At 39.9% G+C, this 21,569-nt stretch overlaps 1 protein-coding gene across 5 annotated transcripts in view; it reads left to right on the top strand.

The window, feature by feature from the left end:
* Positions 1-6,375: 6,375 nt before the first annotated feature.
* The window catches only part of SEC22A (SEC22 homolog A, vesicle trafficking protein), a 68,891-nt gene continuing 53,697 nt past the window's right edge, over positions 6,376-21,569 (top strand). For 3 of the 5 annotated variants that reach the window (XR_009047693.1, XM_057696849.1, XM_057696850.1), the window contains exons 1-2: positions 6,475-6,898; positions 12,437-12,637. Coding sequence is in view for 4 of the 5 variants with exons in the window: in XM_057696849.1 (XP_057552832.1) it covers positions 6,729-6,898; positions 12,437-12,637 (371 nt within the window). In the remaining variant the exon portion in view is untranslated. Of the gene's footprint in view, positions 6,435-6,474; positions 6,899-6,941; positions 7,215-12,436; positions 12,638-21,569 lie in introns of those variants that run through there. The other 2 variants (XM_057696851.1, XM_057696852.1) reach the window with 2 other exon arrangements.

Here is a 21,569-nt window from a genome sequence, read left to right as displayed (position 1 = left end):
AACAGTAACCACAGCTAGAGCAGGGCATGGTGACCAGGGGATGAGAGTCTGGGTCTGCCACCGATGAGGCACTGAGGCCAGCAGAGCTGGGAATTGAAGATGAGGGCAATTAGAACGGATAGTAAAGGAGGGGCATGACGATCACATGAATGGTAGCCTTGAGACCAACAGCATCCACTGTGGCTCATCTCCCTCCTTTCCTTCCTCTAAGGTTTCCCTCCGGAAGAGGTCCACCGTATTCCTGGAGAAGTGGGTCTAAGCAGCACAAGGCGCTGGCTGAGGTGGACATGAAGCTAAGCTGCCTAGACCTCCTCTCCCCCCACCCCGCCAGTGAAGAAATAGCTGCCCAGCTTCAATGAGTGAAGACCCTTCAGGGTCCGTATTAGCTGCAGAGTGCTGCACCATCCGGGGTCACACCCTTCCCATGGCAGCCTGCATCTGGTCACTGAATGAGCTGGGACTATGACAGACGGGTCATTTTGGCCCACACAGGACACTCTGATAGGCAGTACTCACTCCAGCGCTCCCCACAGGGTCAGGCAAGGTTTCGTCAGGTCTGACTTGCCGTTTGAACACTTCTCAATCCTGTTTCCACTCTGTCTCCCTTCATAGGTGTTAATCACTAATACACATCTTGCACTCCGAACTCCGTCTCCAGAGAACTCAATCTGTGACAGTGTCCTTTTCAGTGTATCATATTAGGAAGCACATAAAGTCAGTTTGTTCTAAAATAGCGACATGAACGTTGGTGACTTGGTGGTGTCTCCCAGGCTTCTCCACTGTAAAGTTCCTGATTTTCCCTTTGTTTAGTAGGCAACTGGGGGAGATGTTTTGAGAATATATATATATATACGCTGTCCCTCATTATACTTTTGTCTACTTATGTGGGCTTTGGCATCCATTAATAATTTTCTAAGTCCATCATTCTTTCTGTATTTATTACTTGGCATTTTACCATAAGGAAAAGCTTCTCCTCCTCAACTATCTGTTTATATCTGGCTATCAACTATCTATCATCTATCTATCTATCTATCTATCTATCTATCTATCATCTATATCTATCATCTATCATCTATATCTATCTATCATCTATCATCTATCTATCATCTATATCTATCATCTACCTATTTATCATCTATCATTTATCTATCTAGCTAGCTAGCTAGCTAGCTACCTATCTATCTTTTAAATTTATATCAATATGGACTCATGGATCATTTGTTTCACTCATTTTTATTCCATTCAAGGTTATAAAAAATTACATTTATTGTTTAGTTTGATACTATGATATTGTCCCAGATCAGGTCAATGGGAATTCCTTCAAGCTGGCTCTTAGGTCCTTTGGGTACATCTCTGTCATTCTTTGGCACATCTTTGCTTTCTGGCATAAGATGTTCCAGGCTCCTATTGTTCTTTCTATGCCCCAGGCCTGAGATCAACCTTTTTTGCCAAATATTTCTGGTCCCTTTTATAGGAAGTGGCATTTTGCTCTCTTATTTTTAGATAACTCCTTTTTTTGTTTTTAAAGCCAAGTTGCAATTAGCACTTTATTATGGAATGCTCTGATTGTAATATGCTGCAAACTACTTATTAGATAACTCCTTTTTTTTAAATAAATTTATTTATTATTTATTTATTTATTTAATTTATTGACTGCATTGGGTCTTCGTTGCTGCACACGGGCTTTCTCTAGTTGCTGCGAGCGGGGGCTACTCTTCACGCTACTCTTCACTGTGGTGCTCAGGCTCCTCATTGTAGTGGCTTCTCTTGTTGCAGAGCACGGGCTCTAGGCGCATGGGCTTCAGTAGTTGTGGCACATGGGCTCAGTAGTTGTGGCTCACAGGCTCTAGAGCACAGGCTCAATAGTTGTGGCACACGGGCTCAGCTGCTCCGTGGCATGTGGAATCTTCCCAGGGCAGGGCTGGAACCCATGTCCCCTGCATTGGCAGGCAGACTCCTTACCACTGCGCCACCTAGGAAGTCCAAACATCAAGCTTTTTTTTTTTTCTGGCACACGGGCTTAGTTGCTCCGTGGCATGTGGGATCCTCCGGAGCAGGGATCGAACCTGTGTCCCCTGCATTGGCAGGCGGATTCTTAACCACTGCGCCACCTAGGAAGCCTGATAACTCCTTATTTTTAACTCCTTTCCCTGACTTGAGAAACCTGGCTTCCATCATTCTCAGCATATTGATTTCTTTGCTCAAACCTACAAAACACAGAAATAGTTTCAGAATTGCAAATTAGAATATAATATTTGTATGACCCTTTTTTCTTGTGAGGTAAAACTTACATACAATGAAGTGCAAAAAAATCTCAAGTGTACCATTTAATGAGTTCTGAAAACTTCATATGCCTGTGAAACCCAAAACCCTATCAAGATAACACATTTTCAGCACCCTAAAAATGTCCCTCATGCCCCTTTCTAGTCAACCCAACCACTAGAGGCAACCATTTTTATGATTTTCTTTTCACTACAGATTAGTTTTACTTGTATAGACTTTCATTTAAATGGAAAAATACAGAATGTACTTTTTAGTGTCTGGTTTCTTTTACTCTACATAATATTTTAAAAATTATTTTCATGGCCCAGGATATGGTGTAACTTTGTGAATATTGCATGTGCACTTGTAAAGAATGTACATCCTGCTGTTGTTTGCCTTTATTTCACTGTCATACTTTGAAAGAAATTTTGCTAGATATAAAGTTCTAGATTGATGGAGCTTTTTCTTTCAGATTTTATTCCATTAAATTCTGGCTTACATTCTTTCTGATGTGGCATCAGTAGTAATTCTTGACTTTGTTTTTTATATGCAATGTGGCTTTTTTCTCTGGTTGTTTCTAATATTTTCTTTTAATTATTGGTTTTCAGCAGTTTTTGTGTAATGTGCCTTGTTGAGGATCCTTCGTGTTTACCCTGTTTGAGGTTGGTTTGATTTCTTGGATCTGTAGATTTATATTTTTCATTAAATTTAGAAAATTTTTGGCTATTATTTCTTCAAATATTTTAAAATCATCACTCCTTTCTTTCTGGGTCTCTGATTATGCATGTGTTGTGTAACTCAGTATTGTCCTACAGGTCACTCAGGCTCTGTTCATTTTCTTTTCTTCCTTCCTTCCTTCCTTCCTTCCTTCCCTTTCTTCCTTCCCTTTCTCTCCTTCTTTCCTTCTTTCCTTTCTGTCTTCCTTCCTTCCTTCCTTCCTTCCTTTCTTTCTTTCTTTCTTTCTTTCTTTCTTTTTCTTCACTGTATGGCTCATGGGATCTTAGTTCCCCAACCAGGGATTGAATCTGTGCCCCCTGCAGCAGAAGTGCAGAATCCTAACCACTAGACCACCAGGGAATTCCTCTGTTCATTTTCTTTTCAACTTTTCTTCTTCTTGTGCTTTGGTATAGATAATTCTTTTGTACTAGTTCCTCATTCACAGAAATTTTCTTCTGTAATGTTTAAGCTGCTTTTAAGCCCATCTAATGAAGTTTTCATTTTGAATATTGTATTTTTCTGCCCTAGAAGTTCTATTTGGTTATTTTTATAGTTTTCATTTCTTTCATTACATTTATGTTTTCCTTTAAATTCTCAACCACATTTTAAACAGCTGCTTTAAGTCCTCTGAAAATTTCATTATCATTGTCATTTTGGGGTCCAAAGACTAATTTTTCTCCTGTTTATGATTCACATTTTCCTGCTTATTCATATATATAATAATTTTTATTGGATACTGGATATTGTGGGTGTTACATTGTTTAGTGCCTGGATTTTCTCTTTAAAGATTGTCAAATTTCATTCAAGGGAGCAGTTAATTTACTTGCAGATAAGCTTTTTTGGCTTTGTTTGAGTGAGTCTAGAATAGCCTTTACTCTTGGGCTAATTTAGCCTTATCTCTAAAGTGTGGCCTTTCTGAGGTCTTTTTACCAAATTCCCCATCTGTTTAATAAGGTTTTTCCATTCCAGTTGGTCAGAACTTGAATGATTCCAAACTTTATTTAAGGTCTAGTAGTTGTCCAGCTTACAGTTCCCACAGTAGTTGTTATTTAACCAGCCTCCTAGAGTTTCATTAAACTGACACTAAAGATTCAAGGAGACTCATGCATATTTCTGGAGCTCTTAATCTGGTTCTCTACCCTGCAAATTTCAGTTGCATCCATCTCTCATAATTCCAATTTTTGTCTCCTCAGTTAGTGAGAGTACTGTATTCTGCTTAGGTTTCTTCTATCCTGTGCTTTGGCAAATACCACCAGAAAGAAATCTGGGGAAATCTTTGGGCTCATCTTATTTGTTTTCCTTCTTTCCAGGATCACAGTTCTACTGTGCCTATTGTCCAATGTCTGAAAACACTTGTTTCATAGATTTGGTTCAGTTTTCTATTGTTTGCAGTAGGAACGTTAGTCTGGTACCAGTTATTTATTCATAGCTGGATCACCATAACATTTTTAAAATGTAAACTTTCTACTGAATAATAAAATGCATACTGAAAAATTGCATATATCTTAAATATACAATTTGATGAATTTTCTTTTCTTTTTCTTTTTTTTCTTTTTGCCTGCACTGTGAGGTATGTGGGATCTTAGTTCCCTGACCAGGGATCAAACCCATGCCCCTTGTAGTAGAAGCGTGGAGTCTTAACTACTGGACGGCCAGGGAATTCCCAACTTGATTAACTTTCATTAAGTGAACACACTGGTGTAACCAACACCCACATCAAACATTATTAGAACGCCATAAGCCTCCTAGGGGCTGTTTCCAAACATTAACACTACCTAAGGGTAACCGATAGTCTGATTTCTATTACCATATATTATTTTTGTCTGGTTTTGAACATTATATAAGTGGAATCAAGTAGTATACAATTTTTGTGTCTGGCATTTATCAGTCAGTTTTAGAATTGTGAGATTCATTCATGTTTTGCATGTAGTTGTTCATTGTTCATTCTCTTTCTTATATACTGTTCCACTATGTGAATATTCTAAAATTTATTTATCCTGTGAACATTCTTATATGTGTCTTGTGGTAAACATATGAATACATTTCTGTTGCACATATACCTAGGAGTGGAATTGCTGAGTTAACCCACTTCAAAACCCACCAGACATTGAGTAATTAGTCCAGACATTTCTTCTGGACTCCAGACTTACATATCCAAATCTGTTTGACATCTCCATTTATAAGCATCTCAAACTTAACATATCTGAAACCATTTGCTCCTCCTTCTAGGTTCCCTGAATCAGTAAATGGCTTAATTCATCTAGTTACTTAAGGAGTCATCCTTAATGCCCCTATTTTCTTTATCCTTCTCCGCAAACTAATTCATTATTAAGTCCCTTGGATTCTACCTCCAACTTAAACATGTCTCAAAATTATCCAAATCTTTCTGTCTCTGCTGTCATTACCCTAGTTGAAGCCCCATCATCTCTGGCCTTGACTAATGTAACTGCCTCCAAACTGAACTTCCTGCAAGCCCGCCTGTCCTCTTCCAAACCACTCTATTAGCTGCCCACTGACCTTAAGATACATTCCAAAATACAGTCCAAAATGTGGCCAGTAAGAGCCTGCACAGTCTGGCCTCTTCCTCACCTCAGCTCAAGTTTTCTCCCTACACCTCAACCACACTGACTTCCTTTCAGTCCTAAAACACATCAAGTTCTTTCATGCCCCAACAACCTCAAACGTAGTGTTCCCTTGGCCTGCAACATTCTTTAAGGCTCTTTCATATGCCTGGAGCTTAACAGGTACTTCCTCAAAGAGTTCTTCCCTGATAGTCCTGATTAATCTATCATCGCACCCACTAATTTTCCTTCATGGAACTGATTACAATTTATAATTATGTAATGATTTATGCTTTAACACGTCTTGCTCCTATCACACTTTAGATTCATCGAGTGTTGCGTCCACTCCTGTAACCCAATGCCTAACACTGTGCTTGGCACGTAGTATGCAGTCAGTAAGTACTTGTTTAATAATGCATGACCGATGCAAACGCTGGAAGGGGCTGCAGGAACAGCATCTGACATTTCTTTGCGAAGGTTAGGTGCCTCCCCGTGTGTGGTGGTAGATGGCGCAGGTCCCCTTCTGGTTCACTCCAAGAGGGCTTCTCCCCGCTGCTCCTAAGTGTTTGCCGTAGGGCCGCGAGAAACAAACTGCCTCCAGGTACAGGCGGCAGGCGGGAGAGACTAGCCTTATTTGTGAGGGAGAGCGTAATCTGTCACCCGAGGATTTTGCACTCTCTTCGCAAGGAAGCGTGAAAAGCTGCCAACGCCCCTGGAGGGGGCGGGTCACTGTGTCCTTCCCCCAGAACCTGATTGGCCTGGACGGGGACGGGGGCGGGGCTTGATCCCGCCAGGCCACGTTGCGCGCGGGACTGCCCCGCGGAGAGGCCCCTCCCCGGCCCCACAATGCAGTGCGGGCCGCGTCAGTCGGAGCGGCGGGTCCTGGCTAGGCAGGTAGGGCTCGGCCCCTCCCAGTTGTCGTTCGTCCCTCGTCGGGGTCGCTCGGACCCTGGGCCGGCCTCTCCCCTGGCTCTCCGCGTTACGCGCCACGGCCCCCGACCCTCGCCCTCGGGACCGCAGCCCTCCCTACCCCGGGCGGGAACTGAGCTCGTGGGGCGGGGGCCAGAGCCGAGAGGCGTCGGAATCGCGGAGCTCCGGCGGGGCGGGATCGCGGGGACTCCGTCCGCTTGGGCTTGAGGGGCCTGCGGGGCCGCCGAACGGCGGTTGCCCCTCCGCGGGGCCGCCGGGATGTGCGGCAGCTCGGGCAGGGGGCCCGAGGAGGAGGGACCGTCGCGCCGGGCTGCCCGCGGGGGCGGGGGTGGCGTTCCTCGGCGTCCAGGTGTCGGAAACGCGGCGGTCCTCTCAGGCTGGCCAGGGGGCCCGGAGAGCTCGTCGGGGCACCTCCCATTTCTTTTATGGTAACTTTGCCTTTTGTGGGGTTGAGTGAGTGTTGAGCCCAGAGACCTGCCCGGGATGGCTCGCGGGAACCTCTGAAGGTGTGGCATGAAGGAGACCTGAGCCATTGGCTCGACGGATGGACTAGGGTTCCGAAACGGGAGGCGGGGCCGCAGCCGGCGTGCCTGTCTCTGACCGCGAACACGGCTTTGGCTTCCATCCGCCTGGGGCAGTGGGAGGGCTTGAGAGCCGATTCCTCCTGTGCCTCTTCAGCCAAGGCAAAGCCCGGGGCTGGAGTGTCAGCCGCCGGGCGCGAGATGCTGGGATCCCAGCTAACAGGTGGAGCAGCCGCTTTTTAGACTCTGGGAATCACTTTTCGGGTTACTGGCATTTGCTCACGTGCTGAGACAATAAGGAATTAGGCAGTACCTTAAACAGTACCTACCGTTTCTGGCGTATGAAGGTTGTAGTTCAGTATTTGAATGTGACATCTGTGACACACATCCCCCAACTTAAGGGACGTCTGGGCATTTCCTGTGTGGAGAATCACGATCAGTTTAGTGCTCTGTGTGTGTGTGTGTGTGTGACTGATTCTTAAAAATCTAAGTATATTTTACACTGGTGTATACATGGGGCCTAGGTCTTATCAGAGGGGTGCCTGTGACCTTCCTGTCCATGTAGTTGAGTAAGAAGCTTGAATATGTTGAGAGGCAGTGTCTCATAGGGTGGTTAGAGTTAGGCATGAGTTTAAATCTGTCCCGTGCTAGTTTAGGGATTGAATGAATTACTTTTCTGGGCTTGAATTTCCTCAGAGATAAAATGGAACTGATAATACCTACCTTACAGGTTACTGGAAGGCTTAAATGAGGTAATGTGTATAAAGTGTCTGGTAAACAGAGGGCAGTCAATAAATAATAATAGCTGTTTGCTGTTAACTTTTAGTCTGCAAAGAGATGTTTCCGGTTCCTTGCATGTTCCTTTGAGGTAGATACCATTAGTATCTTTAAAATAACCCTGTGAGATAGATACTGTTGGTAGCCACAGTTGACAGATGAGGATATTGAGCATAAAAAGACAAAGCTTGCCCGAGTTTGTACGGTTACTACATGGGGGAGCCAGTTTTTTAATCCAGGCAATCCGGTTCCAGAGTTCATCCTGTTAACTACAATACTACACTGCCTCTTAAAGAAAGTGTAAGCTGTTTTTAAAAATTACTCTTATTATTTCAAAATGAGTAGCTAGATAGTTTCTGTATCACGGGGTTCTTGCCCCGTGTTGGTTCTAGGAGGAGCACAGTGATGCAGAGATACAAGAGACTTAGGTTTAAGCACTGCCATATATTAGCAGTGTGACATTGAGAAAGGGCTCCTCAGTTTCCTCATCTGTGAAATGGAGGTTATACCTACCTCACTCTTTATGAACTATGAGGTGTTACGTATATGACTGATGCATTTGTATATGTGTTGGAGGCCCTCATCCTAGATGTGAGTATAATCTGTTCTGGAGCCCGAGGTCTTATACATACTGTGTAGTACAAGCACCTGTAGTAGGAATACTGAAGGCTGCTGGTGAGGTGGGGAGCACAGGCAAAGTTGCAAAATAACTCTGGTTGTTCTCGGTACCCTTTCCCCCTCTTTTCAAGCTCTATCTCCTAAGTGCCTTTCTGCTAACCTATGGCTGAATAAAGTCCTTTCCTTTTCACTCAGTCTTGCCCTAGCTCTGTGCATCATAATTAGTGTGACTTTCTTCCCAAATAACCCCCCGATTTCCAGATCTCAGATAGCACTTTTAATAAAATAGTACGTACCAAGGTAGTGTTTCCCAAACTTTGGTAACATCAGATAGGTAAGATAATTTGAATGATAAGCAGATGAACATTAAAAGAAATTCTCCAAAAATTTTCACACACACATATTTGAGTGAAACAAAAGTTCTTTATATATTTTAATTTAAATTAGGAGAAGAACCTAACACCTCAAAACTGATTTCACAGATACTATTGCTAAGCATAGGGCAAAAAATAAATCAGTTGAAAGACCTGTATTAGGTGAAAAATACTACACGTGGGATGCAGATATGGTGAGACTTCTGAAATGAAAATGGTACTTGGATGACTGAAATAAGGAAATTATTGGGAAATAATGGACTAAAATAAGAGTGATTAACCTATCATGAAAAAAATTTTTTTTTACCTTAAAAGGCATTTATGAAAGCATCTTGCTGGAAAGTAGATATAAAATGTACTTATATATTGATTTTTTTTATTACTTTTTGAGAGATTACCTTCCTGGAACCTTGGGCCTAGAGTCGTTACCCCACAAGGTTCTGAAGAAGAAAGGTCAGCATCTTGTTATCTTGGCTCTGAAAGGCTGCTGACCACTGCTATAGGAGTTTGGCATTGTGGAAGGTTTTATTCCACAGCCTTTACATAAATGTTTACCCAGACCTACCTAGATTCTGATTTGGGCTCTTTCCTCTAGCAGTTGCTATTGGGCAAAGACTATACAAGCCAGCAATCAGATTTCCCTAGGAGTTTTCTGCTGCTGTCTAAAGGCATATGCTATATTTTTTTTCTGTTAAAGTTGAGGGAAAATGGACCAGTGGCCTAAAAATGTGCTCTTGAATCTTCCCATGCAAGTGTTTTAACCTCTTCCTTTTCTCAGTTTCCCACTGGTTCTTCCAACCACCACCTTGCCTAGACTCTGAAGGTATCCTGCACCTAGCTTGGCCTTGATGTTGACAGATTCCTTTTTCTACTGCCACAGTCCAGCTAAGATTGGAATGTGTGTTTGTTTTTTAAGGAACCGCATTAAGAATTCCAGGTAAAAAGGAAAAAGAGGGATATATTTATTGAGTGGATAAAGGAGAGATTGCTTATCCTAAGGTGATTGAAATCTATCTACAAATTAGTCAAGCCTCGCATTATTCATTAGACAGTCATCCTAGTTTCTTTTGTTAGTTTACTGGTTTGAATGCTAGGTTAAATGACTCTGGAAGGAAGAGATTTAATTTTTTCTCCTCAGAAAAATCTTACCTACTGATAAATAGAAGCAATTCTCTGAAAACCTTTCAAGAATTTAGAAAAGGAATATCACTGCGGTGCTGTGCTTTTGGTTATAAGCCTAAAAGTATGTATTAGTAATATCTGAAAGGCAGGTTTGTCTAACTATAGTTTTCCAGTTAGTAAAGTGGCGGGCAACATAGCTTTCCATTTGAATTTCTTTAATTTTGAACTGATGCTTCTTGGTGGTAGGAACCATCTATTCCTAATGTCTGACATAGGCACAGGCATACAGTATGTACTCAATAAACGTTTGTTAAACAAATGGAACTTAACCAGGTTGGTATTCTTTTCTCAGTATATGTTTTAGGAAGTATGAATCATATCTTTCTGTCTTTTAAGTCATTAAAAAGAAAAGAGTAGCTTTGAAGATTACATGAAAGTTGGCACCCTGTAATAAAGATTATTCCTAGTATTTCTGTTGAAATCCTAGAAAGATCAGGCATAAAGAATGCAGTCTGCTTTTAAACACTACTAAGAATATGGATGTTTGGAAACTATAAGTCACAACCCTGCTCTCATGTTAATTCCCAGAGTGGTCACTGTGTTACAGTATACTTCTGGAAAGACAGAGTTTTATATTTAAATCATAAATCTGTAAAGGTATGAAGTGAGACATTTTCCTAATTTCTTAGGCTAGATGTTACAGTTGTGGTTTAATAAATAAATAAAACGTGGTAACAATTTTAAAAAGATATTTACAGTATAGACATTATCCCTTGAGGAATCCCAGCTTTCCTTTGTGACTGCTTTTAGAAGAAAAAAACTGGTTGAATAGGAGAAAAAATGATTTGGATATGTCATGTTGGACCTTTTGTTCGAAGCTTCCATTATGGTAAAGGCTAATTTAATTGCTGCTGTTTTTTTTTTCCTTTTAAATAAATGGAGGAGAAAAATATTGAAGGGTAATGACATATTAGTACCTAGCTTTTCCTCTCATTCCCTCATGATAGGAGGAAAAGGGGAAAGTAAATTGAATGGATTAGCTTTATTATTTGGATTAATTTTTATTGTCAGTCAGTTACCATCATGAACGGGCACTCTGATTCCAACTTGACACAGCATCAGAAACCAGGGACCACTGGTTTCCAAACTTGGTACCAGTTGATTTCCTTTGTCATTTTTTGATATATTACTAACTCAGTTTTTCATTTTTGGAGTGAGATAATATTGACCTAGATGAGCTGGGCAGATAAGGATTAATTTAGTCTCTAAGATACAATATTTTGAAATTGTTACCAAATTTTTCAATTTTAGTTGTGCCTACTGCTAGAGAAGGAGAAGTATTAGTGGCATTGTGCTCTGATGGCCTGGCAGGAAAATGTTATCACTTAGTTTCAGACAGTGAACATGTTTTAATTCAGAGCTTTTCAAAGTATGGTTCTTAGATTATAAGCTTAGTAGTTACTTGGGGAATTTGCTAAAAATGGGAAATTCTCAAGCCCCACCCCCTAGTCAATGGATTAGAATTTTTTTGGGGGTAGACACAAAAATCTGCATTTCTAAAAAAAATCCAGTGGTTTTTATACAGGCTGAAATTTGAGAACCACTGTGTCGTGTGTGTGTGTGTTTTTTTTTTAATCAAAGTTTGACTGTTTAACTGATTTCTTTCAGATCCGCATAGCCCTATGCAGTCTTTTTATCCATTTTTGTAAAGCATGGCTAGAATATAATAAAAGAGGTCATTATGATTTGCTTTCTGGTGAAAGGATTGAGAACAATATTGAAAGTAGTATTCCTTTAGGTTTAAGATTTATTTTAAATAAAAAAATTTTTTTTTCTGATTATAGAAGTCATATGTGCCCATTGTGGGACATTATGGAAAGTTAGGAAATGATAGAATGGTGACAATCACCTATAACACTCTTTCCTGGAGAGAAGCATTCTGATTTTGACATGTTTCCTTCCAGTATCTATTCCTCCATTTATCCCTCCCTTCTTACATCTCTTTCTCTATGTAAAACAACATGTGCAGTTTTGATCCTGCTTTTTTCCTACATAACATATAAGCATTGTACCACATTATTAAACTATTTTTAACAAACATAACTTTTCGTTGCATTATATTCCGTCATAGGGGTGTACCGTAATTTGTTTAACCATCCCCCTATTGTTGAATGTTTAGGACGTTTTCAGTTATTTCTATGAGAAAAATATCTTTTTGTTTAAAATTTTGCCTAAATCTCATTATTTTCTTTAGGATAGGCTTATATATGTAAATTTATTGTGGTCAAAGGGCATAAATATTTTTAAACTCGTGTTGAATTGCACCAAATTGTGTTGAGAATGGTGTTTATTCCAGTATTTATTTCCAAATACACTTATGGAAATGGCAGAAAGAAGCAAATTTTTTTTAACAGCCAAGTTGTGACTGAAGGTATGGTATGTCATTGCTTTAATTAGTATGTCTTTGATTATTAGTGAGTTGCACATTTTTGCACTGTGTTTAACAGCTTTGGCTTTATTTCTTACCTAACCCAAATTGTTCATTTTGTTTTAGGTCTTCTCTGTTGGTTGAAATGTCTGTGATTTTATCTGCCTCAGTCATTCGTGTCAGAGATGGACTGCCACTTTCTGCTTCTACTGACTACGAACAAGGCACAGGCATGCAGGAGTGCAGAAAGTATTTTAAAATGCTCTCGAGAAAACTGGCTCAGCTTCCTGATAGATGTACACTGAAAACTGGACATTATAACATTAAGTAAGACTTCAGTTTGCTCCATTAGAATCATTTGCTTAGTGGTTGTCATTTTAATGAAATGTAAGTGGTCAAAATAGAAATTAGTGTTTGAATAGTTAAGGAGAACTTTTCAAGTCAAGAATCACGTGGTTCTGAACTTACAGTAAATAGTATTCATCATGTCATCACCCTTTTTGTAGTTTCTCTGCATTTATGTCTGGCTTTAGAAAATTTTATAGTTTTGTAGATCACAGATATTCTGTCTTATAATTGACCTTTAGGTATTTATGGGTATCCTTACATGCCCAGGAAAACTGTCATGGGAAATATAAAAAAATTCATACCTGGTATCTGCCCTCAAAAAACGGAAGAAGTTTACATCCTAGTGAGAGGGGATAGCACTCATCACCATTTATTGTATGAGGGTGAGTCAAAAATTATCCGTGCTCTGGCTGTAGGAATTCATTTTAATTAACTTTTAGGAAAGACAAATACATCATTTTTTCAACATAATCTCCTTGCTTTTCAATACCCTTTGTCCATCTGTCAACAACCTTTTGTATTCCCTTATTAAAAAATGTTTTAGGCTGAGCTACAAGCCACAAATGCACTACTGTCTTCACTTCATCAGAAGTGAATCTTCATCCTCGTAGGGCTGCTTTCAGGGGACCAAACAGGTGAAAGTCCAATGGAGCAAGATCAGGACTATAGGGAGGATGCTTTAACACCTCAAAACAAAGTTTTTGCAGAGTGCCGACAGTGTGGGCAGAAATGTGCGGACGTGCATTGTCATGCAAGATCACAATGCCCTTGGATAGCAGTCCTCTGCGTTTAATCCGAAGTTTAGGCTTCAGCTCTTCAGTAGGCATGTCACTATAATGAGCACTGTTGATTGTTGAACCTTTTTCCTGATAATGTTCTATTACTGGCCCTTGAGAATTCCAGAAAACTGTAAGCATCAATTTTCCAGCTGATGGTTGACTTTTGAACTTTTTCTTGGTCAGTGATTGAGGACGTTCCATTCCATACTCTGTCATTTACTCTCAGACTTGTAGTGATGAATCCATGTCTCGTCACCATAATGATTCTCTTTAAGAAACTTTCACCCTTCCTTAGAGTATTGGTCCAAATTTTGTTTGCAGATATCCAAACGCTTCTGTTTATGCTCTTCCATGAGTTGTTTCGGTACCCATCTCACACAAACTTTTCAGAACCTAAGTCTGTTGTGGATTACTTCATGTTGTGGTGTTAAAACATCCTTCCTATAGTCCTGATCTTGCTCCTTCTGACTTTCACCTGTTTGGTCCCCTGAAAGCAGCCCTACGAGGTTGAAGATTCACTTCTGATGAAGAAGTGAAGACAGTGGTGCATTCATGGCTCACAGCTCAGCCTAAAACATTTTTTAATGAGGGAATATGAAAACTTGTTGACAGATGGGCAAAGTATATTGAAAAGCAAGGAGATTATGTTGAAAAAATGATGTATTTGTCTTTTCTAAAAGTTAATTAAAATGAATTCCTACAGCCAGAGTGCGCATAATTTTTGACTCACCCTCATGTGTAAAGAAAGTAAAACCAGGCAATGGGATAGTGACTTTATGGCGGTCAAGGGCCTCTTTGAGAGGGTGACATTTGAACAGAGACCTAAAAGATGTGAAAGACGGCAGTCTTATGAATGCTGTGGATGAAGACCAAGGCAGGGACAGTAGCCAGTGCAGAAGGCCTTCACTGCAGATCAAGGGATCGAAGGAAAACCAAGATGATGAGGCAACATGGACAATTAATAATGTGGTGGAAGGTGTGGTTAGTTAGGAATGGGACAGGTTACGTAGGGCCTTCTAGGCTGTGATAAGGAGTTTGGATTGAGCCTAATGTAATAGGAAGCCACTAAAGAATTTTAAGCTGGAGAGTTATGTAAAATCTGATTTTGGCTTTGAGTAGTTCATCCTGGCTGCTGTATGAAGAATGCGCAATAAGAGTGGAAGCAGAGAGGTCATTTAGGAGACTCTTAGAGAAGTTCACATAGAGGTAATGCTTATAACTTCAATGAGGGTGATAAGGATGGGAAGGGGTTGGATTTGGGCTGTATTTTGGGAGTAGTACCAACAGATCTTCCTAATGGATTGAAGTTTAGTGAAGGAAAGAGAATAATCAAGAGTTACCTCTAGATTTTTGGCCTAAAGAATGTCTGTAATTACTTGGATAATGGGACTGAAATGAGCAAGACTGGAGGATGTGTGTTTCAGTGGTAAAAATCAAGAGCTTGTTTGGACTGTTAAGTCTAAGATGCCCATTAGATATTCAAGGGGCACTGTCAGGTAGGCAGTTGGATGTGTAAGTCTGAAGCTTAGTGAAGAGAAGGACAAGTGCAGAGATTTAGATTTGGAGGTCAGCTTACAGTTTATAATTAAAACCATGGGAATAGATGAGACCACTTGGGAGAGCATACATGTGAAATAATTAGAAAACAATTAACTCAAGCAACTTGATACTGATTGTGCATACAGTGGGAAATCAGGTAAGGACAAGGTCCATGTGCGATTTAATAAGGAGAGGGCTTTGTTACTGAGATGAGACATGAGCTGTGTCCTGGAGGGTTAGTAAGATTGGACTGAGGCAGAGAGGCGGGCAAGTCCAGGTGTAGGGAAGAGGCAGAAAAAGTAAAGAATGTGACTTAGCATGGTAGGTGCATTAACCTGCTTGGCCTGGTGTAGTGAATGGCAATTTAGGAATATGGGAAATGTGAGGTAATTAGTGTGGAGCCATATCCTGGATTTTCCTGAAAGTTCAGGTTGAAGGATATCACTTTGAAGATGTAATAGGTTATAGGAAACTCTTACTGCAGGTTTGAAGGAAAGCGACTTGATAAAAAACAATGCTGAGACAGTGAAATATAGGGTGAAATGGAACATCTGAGGAGAGAAGTCATCTTATAATTAGGGCCTGAGCTAGTAACATAAAAGTGCAAATGAAAAAGAAAATGCCAACCAGAAAGACACTTCAGGAGAAGAAATGGTTAAGCCTGATAAGGTAGAATACCAAAGATGAAGAGAAGGAAGGGACAGAGATGACTTGGAATTGGAATTGCATGAGACCTTTGGGAAGAGCTGCTTATGGGGTGAGGTAGAAGAGGAAGAGAGTGAAGCTCCATTTTGAGTTATGACAAGATGTCCAGTTGAGGTAGGATAGAGATTTTGGAATCATTCACATAGAAATTGAAACTGTGAGGGTAGAAATGCCCACTGAATTTCAGAGAGGCCCAGGATAGAACCTTAGAGAAGGTCCATATTTACTTGGATTACCTGGGATAATGAGTTGTTATCTTTAATTGGGTTTTCTGAGAGTTTTAACTGGAAAATGTGGTGATGGTTGTAGTGGTTAAATATATATCTAAAATGATGTCTTAGTCTACTTCTATTTTTTGAAGAAAAAGCCGGAAACATTCTAATATTTAATAGGCTATTTTAGTGCCCTGGGTCATTATTCTGAGTTTCAGTTGTTGTTTTATATTGTTGTAGACCGATCTCAGCATCACAGAAGATTGGCTCAAATGTATATTAATTCTGGCAGATACCCTGGATTTAAAAAAAAAGAAAAACTTTTTTTTGCAAATTTTTTTGTTACTCTACCTTATGTCTTTTTTTTAAAAATAAATTTATTTATTTATTTATTTATTTTCTTGGCTGTGTTGGGTCTGTTTTTGCTGTGCGCAGGCTTTCTTTTTTTAGTTGCAGTGAGTAGGGGCTACTCTTCGTTGTGGTGTGCGGGCTCCTCATTGCCATGGCTTCTCTTGTTGTGGAGCACGGGCTCTAGGCACGTGGGCTTCAGTAGGTGCAGCACATGAGCTCAGTACTTGTGGCTCACGGGGATCTAAAGTGCAGGCTCAGTAGTTGTGACGCACAGGCTTAATTGCTGCACGGCATGTGGGATCTTCCTGGAGCAGGGATCGAACCTGTGTCCCCTGCATTGGCAAGCGGATTCTCAACCACTGCGCCACCTAGGAAGCCTTACCTTATGTCTTAAAAGCAGAGTAGAATGTAGTGAAATATTAACATCCCTCCAGTGGCCAGTGCTATTTAATTGTTTTGAATTCTAAATTTTGTATTATTTACTTGCACTCCATGTTAGTCCACAAAGGACATAAGGCAATTAAAAAAAATTCAAGTACAGGTAAGAGAATCATATGAAGGAAAAAATAAACATAGGATAGTAAACTGAAATAACATTTTTTTCTGGAGATGCAAACTGTAGTCCGTTCATTTTTTTAGAAAAGGGCTACAAACATTGTTCTGAACTTCCTTGGGGCCAGAACAAAGGGGGATAATGGATCATTTGTAAGATTCACAGTATCCATTGGATAAAAACGTTGCTTTTCATGTTACCGAAACCTGATGTACATAGAGACAGAATTTGGATAGCACTCTTCCAGCAGCCGTAACAATGAGCTTTTTTTGATTTTTGTTATAATATTCCTTAGTGCAAGCAAATAGCATGATGCAAAAAGCAGTTTATTAGCGAGTTTAGGAGTGGTGTGAATCAGCAGAGACCTAATCAGCCTGATCTAAGAATACAATTTAGAAATCTCTAAAGGAATAAATAAATTACATGGCCCTCAGAACCACACATAGAAAAGCCTCTTTGTGTATTTTTGTAGCCAAGTTTTAAAAAAGGATTGAATAACAGAGAATTTTCAGTTGTAGTTCCTGACAAGAACCTGGATTTCATGTATTTTCTAGTACTGATTAGAAGTCTTGTTAGTTGGTTTCTAGTTTATTGAAATTTTTATGCTATATGACAATAAATTTAGCCTGAAATATATAAATTTGGGAATTGATGTGTTACCTGACATTTAAAATTCTCATATGACACCTCTTTTTCTAATCACCATGAGTTTGCCAGATTAAACTCCCAGATCTGTAGTAGTTGTTGTAGCACAGCATGAAGCCGGCATTAGTCTGCTTTCTTAGCTGTGTTTCTAAGTGCTTCTTTTCTTTCAAATCCCAGCTTAGAGCCTGTGTCTTTTGAATCACCTTCTGCCTCCTTAACTACTATTCAATTTCTCTAGTGATTTCACTCCCTTCACAGATCGCCTGTAGAACTTGTTGACAGATTTTTTCATCATTTTTTTCCTATTAATATTTTTTAGAATTTCTGTATCCACTCTCTACAACTAGGTTGTAACTCACTGAGATAATTGACCTGCCCTGGCTTGTATTATTTTTGATTCCTCGTCTCTTAGCATTGTGGTTTTCAAATTTGTCTAGAAATTGAGGTGCTCTTTGCAGAATACCACTGAGAAACAAAACTAAGTGTCTAATTCTGTGCTAAATCACATGGTACCTCACTTTAGATTTTTTTTTAAATTAATAAATTTATTGACTGAGTTGGGTCTTCATTGCTGTGTGTGGGCTTTCTCTAGTTGCAGAGAGCAGGGGCTACTCTTCGTTGCAGTGTGTGGTCTTATTGTGGTGGCTTCTCTTGCTGTGGAGCACAGGCTCTAGGCACACAGGCTTCAGTAGTTGCGGCACATGGGCTCAATAGTTGTGGCTCGTGGGCTCTAGAGCGCAGGCTTAGTAGTTGTGGTGCATGGGCTTAATTGCTCCGTGGCATGTGGGACCTTCCCAGCCCAGGGATCGAACCTGTGTTGCCTGCACTGGCAGGCAGGTTCTTAACCACTGCACCACCTGGGAAATCCCTCACATTCGATTCTAGTTGAATAGGTAGAGGAAGTCTAAAGTTTTAAGAAAAAAAAAAAATAGATGAGTAACATTTGAAATTGAGAAAATTCCTTTAATTTTCTCCTCCTGTATATTGGGAAAAAGGTGAATTTCATCAGATTATAGTAGCCGAATAATTCAGTTCAGCTAATGGATTACACTCTGTGGTGCCTGGCTTGTGCTGGCCCAATGCCTTGCACATCATAGTGACTGTCACATGAGGGATGGTTGGTTGTGGGGTATGGCAGGATTCAGAGTGCAATGAGTTGTCTTCATTTTCTCTATAATTCTTCAACTTGACTCATTGATTGGGGGTGCAGATGGGGGGGGTGTATAATCCAGTTTTGTAATTTGTTTTCGCATTACATAGTGGTATAATTCTCTGTGTAAAATTTTAAGGAAGTCATCTGTTTTATTGAAGGACACTTTCCTTACATTGTAATAAATGTTTTAATAGATAAACTTATGTTACTACTTAAGAAACAACAGTGACTGAAGCAATAATTATGAACCATGTGAAAATTAACTTGTGTCTTATGAGATCTTAAAACTTTGAGATTGGTTTTAGATGTTTAAAAATTATAGCTGTACATTTTGAAATCTCTTTAAACGCTGAGACACTGATCTTATGAACAAACAAACCCTTTAGGAGGTCAGTCATACTCTATTGTGAGTTTTAGTGCCAGAAGTGAAATTCCTTAGTTCTTTCACAGCAGATTCATCTGAAGTCTGATAATGGCTGAGAGCGTCACAGGTTCTCTCCTTACTTGAGACGTCACTTTCTTCATATTTGTGCCCAGACTTCTGCCTCCAGCCAGGAATGTTGTTTTAGACTTACCTGCCTTTTGGTTTTTGTTTTTGGCTTTCCTTTCACTTTTTGGTGGTATTTTCTGATTACAGGAGTAACAACTTCAACAATGACCCAGTTATTGAATACCTGAAATTGCCAGGCACTTTGGTTACTTCTCATTAAATTTTGCAACAGCTCTGTGAATGGCTTTTAAATAGAACTTTTCCCCATTGCCAAGGGCAGAAACACAACTCACACTAGCTTAAGCAAAAAAAAGGGTATTGTGAAGGATAGGCCAGTTTCCCAGCTGGCTAAAGCCAGGGACTCAGATGTTATCAGGAATCTTTCTCTTGTTTCTCCAGTCTTTCCTTTTGCAAGTAGATATTCTGCACATATTGGAAAACCCTGTATAGGTAACTCCAGGCTTACTTCATTCCAGCTGGGCAACTCCACTCCCTCCATATTTCAGGAAAAGGACTTCAGTTGGCCTTGCTGTGTCATGGTCCATTTCTGGACTAACATTGTGGTTGGAGGGCTGAGGTGCTCTTAGTTGGCCTGGCCCAGGTTACATGCCCACCCATTTGATGGGCTTTATCAAAGCCATGTAGAATAGGTAGTTGGGGCTGTAGATATTTCCCCAAAAGGAAGGGGAGAAAAGGATGCTGGGCAGATAGCCTTTAGAGTACTACTACCCCTATTTTACAGATGAGAGAACTGAGACTTGGGGATGTAAAGAAACTTGTTCAAAGTCACAAAGCTAATAAATGGTGTATCTGACATACAGTCTTTTTTGCTTCAGCATTCACATTATTCTCTGGTAAAAGGGGGAGTTACCTCCTTTTACCCTTAACCTCTTTCTTGACAGGGTGCATTCCTAATTCTCCTAATTCTTTTCATTTTATGGAGAGAGAAATTAACCACGGAAGAGGATTAAGTGAAACTATACCCCCCCCACCCTTTTTTTTGGTTGAGAAATGATGAGGAACAGTGTATATGTGAAGTCTAAAATTGATGAGATAGCATTGTCTCGTTGGAGACGAGGTGTTTGGTGGGGAGGGGTGTGACGGGGAATGCAACCCACCAGTAGCTACCAGACCACCTAGGGGAAGACGATAACCTGTGTTTTGTCGCATTACTAGCATCATATCACTTTTCTACCATTTATTATGGTAAAATCCACAGCTTTTCAGCACCGTATATGTTAAATAGGCTCTTATGAACTGGTCTAGGAACCTAATTACTCTTACAATACAGTTTCTGTAGGTGCAGTAAACTTCTGGAATACAACAGGCAAATGAGGGACTATCTATGATTGGTTATCTAAAAAAAGTCAGGATCTTTATTCTCCGGGGTGTGAAGGTATTAGGGTTAGTGGGAAAGGGTGAATCAGGAGATAGATTAACTGTGCAGAAAAAGAAAATGAAGGCTATCAAGGGCAAATTTTGTATCTAAGGTTTTGATGGTGTAATCATCTGTGGCCACTTAAAATCGTCTGATTCTCCTTTAGCTTACTGTTATAAGTTGCTACCACCTGGCATGTTACATATTAATACATATTTTCTTATTTAATGAGGTTTAAATTAGTGACTAAAATGGGTCTTTTATTTATGGGATAATGTATATAGCTCTTCACCACTGGAGGGTAATTGAAGGTTGGCTACCTAAGAGAGGAATAAGTGAGAAAATGTGAAGTTCCTGGTAGGATGCTGCACATGGCACTCAGTGTTACTGAGTTCTCTTTCTGTTTGTATCATCTTACTATCCTACTGATGGCGAAGTCTTGTTTTCCCCTTGTTTCTTATCAGATGTATTTGGTGATAATAAATTCATAAGGTATACTGACTTTCATAACATTAGACCCTTTTTTATATTTACAAGTTTAAGTCCTTTATTTTAGGGGATGGAGTTCAGTGTGGAAGGTTCTCTTTTGAAAATAAAATTTTTCTTATACTAAGCAATTCTAAGAGTAGATTAGAGATTTCATGTCCTACTGGAGAACTTTTCTTCACCTAGGAAAGCTATTTACTGGGTAAACATGGCAACAAAGGATAAGCAGACTTCCTGTGTGCAATGATACAATAGTAGAATGAAAACTCTATGTAATACAAATATTATTGCTGTTTCAATTTATAAATAGTTTGCTATATACTTTGTCATTTGGCATGCTAAAAAAATTCAGTTTTGTTTCTTTAATCTTGTTTTGTGTATTGTTTTATTTGTATTCCCAGTACCTAATTGCAGGTGTTTGGAGGGCAGGGACTTGGTCTTTGACATCAGAGTCTATAGAGTAGAACACGGGACGTATGCTAGGCACTCTGTTGTTTGCTGTGGGGAAGATCATCGTTTTCACTTATTATTTAGTTTGGTACTGCAAGCCAGCAAGTCCTAATAATGTCAGTGTTTAATTGGTGATGTCTAAAATTGTTTTGACATTTCATAAATAAAAT

The sequence above is a fragment of the Hippopotamus amphibius genome, chromosome 10 (genome assembly GCF_030028045.1).
Source record: "Hippopotamus amphibius kiboko isolate mHipAmp2 chromosome 10, mHipAmp2.hap2, whole genome shotgun sequence".
NCBI lineage: Eukaryota > Metazoa > Chordata > Mammalia > Artiodactyla > Hippopotamidae > Hippopotamus > Hippopotamus amphibius.
This window is presented reverse-complemented; position numbering and strand designations above follow the sequence as displayed.